At 52.3% G+C, this 3,916-nt stretch overlaps 1 protein-coding gene across 1 annotated transcript in view; it reads right to left on the reverse strand.

Annotated features, from left to right (window-relative positions):
• Positions 1–3,916, reverse strand: part of LOC107300386 (attractin) — a gene marked incomplete at its 3' end in the record, with an annotated part of 21,389 nt that overhangs the window by 5,503 nt on the left and 11,970 nt on the right. The window contains exon 6 of the mRNA XM_015829721.1: positions 2,515–2,683. Coding sequence (XP_015685207.1) covers positions 2,515–2,683 — 169 coding nt within the window. The remainder of the gene's footprint in view (positions 1–2,514; positions 2,684–3,916) is intronic.

The following is a 3,916-nucleotide window of genomic DNA, read 5'->3' on the forward strand; positions in this document are numbered from 1 at the left end:
GAGGAGGAGGAGGAGGAGGAGGAGGAGGAGGAGGAGGAGGAGGAGGAGGAGGAAGATTGTGGGGTCCTGGATGCTCTCTGAGCTTGGTTGTTTTCTTGCAGATGTTTCATGATCCAACTAGGGAACATCATCAGTGCTAGAAGGAAGTGAGGTTTGCAGGGAGGAGGAGGAGGAGGAAGAGGAAGATGAAGAGGACGAGGACAACGATGACTGTGGGGTCCTTGGTTCTCTCTGAGCTTGGTGGTTTTCTTGCAGACGTTTCATGACCCAACTAGGTAACATCATCAGTTCTAGAAGGGAGTGGGGTTTGGGAGGAGGAGGAGGAGGAGGAGGAGGAGGGGGAGGAGGGGGAGGAGGAGGAAGAGGAAGAGGAGGAGGAGGAAGAGGAGGACGACTGTGGGGTCCTTGGTGCTCTCTGAGCTTGGTGGTTTTCTTGCAGACGTTTCATCACCCAACTAGGGAACATCATCAGTTCTAGAAGGGAGTGGGGTTTGGGAGGAGGAGGAGGAGGAGGAGGAACAACTGTCAGGTCCTTCATGCTCTCTGGGCTTAGCAAGCCACTAGAACATAAACTGAGAGCAAACCCCACTCCCTCCTAGCACTGATGATGTCACCCAGTTTGGTAATATAACGTCTGCAAGAAAACAACCAAGGCCAGACAGCGGCAAGGACCCCCACAGTCAGGAAAGTGCATTTGTCAAACGTTGGCATAATTTATTATAGAAAACAAAATTACACCCCCTTTTCTTCTCCCAAAAACTCAAATTAATGCAGTTCACCAACACAAAATAACAACCAAAAACAGGGGGAAAAAACCCCACCAGGGACAAAATAATCAACGATCCATCTTTAAATTACCATAACCGGAACCCATGAGGCAGAGCACAAGAGCTAAAAAAGACACACACTGGATGAGAATAATGTTCACCTGCTGGCAGAAACAGAGGACAATTCCCACGGCAGCCCAATAAATTTGGACGATAATCTTTAACAAAAAGCACACCTTGCTTCCGTGGGGGTGGTTGAAAAGACGAAAGCGTGCTGAAGTCCCCTATCCTGTAAATCAGGGGTCTCCAACCTGTGGGCCGCACGGGCTGGTAGTGAGCTGTGGCCTCCTGGCCACCAGGCCGCGTGTGCGCACACCCACTCACTTGCGCTAACACCACAGCCACAGGACACAATAACGGGCTGCCGCTGCGCCTCGGGACGCAAAAACGGGACGACGACGCACCTCGGGGCACAAAAACAGGGCACCGCTGTTCCACAGGGCGCAAAAATGGACGCCACAGCACCGCGGGGTTCAGAAACGGGCCACTGCTGCAGGGCACAAAAATGGGGCGCCACCACGCCACTGGGCGCAGAAACGGGCCACCGCCACGCTGCGAGACACAAAAACGGCTGCTGTAGCGCCACAGTGCGCAGAAACAAGGGGCTGCGCCACGCAAGAACGGGGCAGGGCTATCGGGTATCACGTCGTAGGTACCAGCCCCGCCCCATTTGCGGCATGTGCATGCTTGCGGCCCTGTGCGCACGCACACGCATGTAAAATGCTTTCCCCTCCCTTTTTCTCCGGTCCGCCAACCGACAAAGATTGGTGACCTCTGCTGTAAATATTTGGTAATGACGTTATAAAAATCTGATAATTAAAGGGACATATAAGTCGGGAGGGAGAGGGGCACAATGGCTCAGTGGTTAAAGATGCCGAGCTCGTCAGCTAGAAAGCTGACAGCCCGGGTTCGAGAGCCGAGCGCTGCATGATGGGATGAGCTCCCGTTCCTTGCTCCAGCTCCTGCTCGCCGTTCGAAAGTATGCAAATACAAGTAGATAAATAGGTACCACTTTGGTGGGAAGGGAACAGCGTTCTATGGGCCTTTGGCGTATAGCCATGCTGGCCATTTCTCGTACAATTTCTGAGAAAGTCCCATGACTGTAGTGCAGGGGTCCCCAACCTTGGCCGCTTTAAGACCTGTGGACTTCAACTCCCAGAATTCCCCAGCCAGCCATGCTGGCTGGGGAATTCTGGGAGTTGAAGTCCACAGGTCTTAAAGTAGCCACGGTTGGGGACCCCTGCTGTAGTGAACCACACAGCGACAGCAAGAGCACTTAGACTTACTCTATGTACCGCTTCACGGTGCTTTTACAGCCCTCTCTAAGCAGTTACATGGGGTCAGCCTATTGCCCCCAACAATCTGGGTCCTCATTTCACCGACCTCGGAAGGACAGAAGCCTGAATCGATCCAACAGTCAGGATCGAGCTCCTGGCAGTGGGCAGAGTTAGCCTGCAATACTGCACTTTGACCACTGCGCCGCCACGCCTCAAATGTCCCTGGATCACCAGGAATTCTTTTCCTTGTCTAGCTTGGATGAGGAAAAAAAATCTTCTCAAAGCTGGTAGAAGTTCACCCCGCCACCGCTAAGTTATACAGAAGTTTATTTCTAGCGTAGGGACCCTGCTGGGTTTAATCTGCAGAAATGTACATTTCCTTCCCCGCTTAAAATCTGCTTTTTACTCACGCCAAGACCATCTGAGAGTCCGTGTGATTGAACATGTAGCCACCGATCACCCACATGACCTCGTCTTGGACCACGGCTTTGTGAGAGGCGCGCGGGAGTTTGGGGACGTAGAATTCATCCCGGGTCCAAAAGGAGCGATTCGATGGAACAGGAACCGAGCAGTCAACACCTACGAGGGGCAAAATACAACGTCCGTTACACCCCTCGGCTATCTTAATCTAGCACTGCACAGGTAGTCCTCAGCTTACGAGCACAAACTGAGCCCAAAATGTATGTTGCTAAGCGAGACATTTGTTAAGGGAGTTTCGGCCCATTTTACGAGCTTTCTGGCCACGGAGCTCAATTGTGGATAACTTTCACGCAAAAGAGCTAAACAGAGGTAGGATTTCCAGGCCTCTAGCAAAACGAGCTTACAAAAAAGTATTCAATCAGTCTGAAAAAGTGCTGCCACGTTCCTGATTTTTCGCTGCCCTAGACCAGAGGCAAGCAACCTTGGCCCTTTTATGACTGGTGGACTTCAACTCCCAGAATTCCTGAGCCAGCCATGCTGAGGGGAAAGGGAGAGTTTCCAAGCTGAGCCATGCTGGCTCAGGAATTCTGGGAGTTGAAGTCCACGAGTCATAGAAGAGCCAAGGTTGCCTACCCCTGCCCTAGACCAACATGGATCTCCTCCTACAATGTCGGTGATGAAGTATAAATACCGTGTTTTCCTGAAAATATCTTTTTTTCCCTCCAAAAGAAGCACCAGGTCTTATTTCCGGGGTAGGCCTTACCTCACCTCCGGCATCGACAGCCCCACCCAGCCAGTCCACTTCTTCTGGGGCCAAAGTTCTGTAGCTGCATTCGGGCCTGCATTTTGCAGTCAGGCCTTTCCAGAAGGCCTAAGCAGCCGAGTACCGAGTTATGGATTCAATCCATAGCTCGGTGCTCGGCTGCAGAGATCTTGCAGAACCGAACTATGGATTGATGCAGAAGAGGCCTCAGAAGAGGTGGGCCGGCAAAGAGAGGCCTGGCTGCAAGGGAAGCGGGTGCAGGGCGCATGGGGCAGATCCACCACCCCCCAGCCCCAGCCCAGCTTGATTTTCAGATGTGTGCCTCACCCCAAAACTAGGACTTATTTTGGGGGTAGGGCTTATATTAGGCCCACCCCCAAAAATCAAGTTAGGGCTTATTGTTGTCTCTTTTATGACTGGTGGACTTCAACTCCCAGAATTCCTGAGGCAGCCATGCTGAGGGGAAAGGGAGAGGTTTCCAAGCTGAGCCATGCCGGCTGAGGAATTCTGGGAGTTGAAGTCCACGAGTCAGAAAGCGGCCTAGGCCTAGGCCAGAGGTAGGCAACCTTGGCTCTTTTATGACTGGTGGACTTCAACTCCCAGAATTCCTGAGCCAGCATGGGGGAACT

The sequence above is a fragment of the Protobothrops mucrosquamatus genome, unplaced genomic scaffold (genome assembly GCF_001527695.2).
Source record: "Protobothrops mucrosquamatus isolate PMUCROS unplaced genomic scaffold, P.Mucros_1.0 scaffold6855, whole genome shotgun sequence".
Taxonomy (NCBI): Eukaryota; Metazoa; Chordata; class Lepidosauria; order Squamata; family Viperidae; genus Protobothrops; species Protobothrops mucrosquamatus.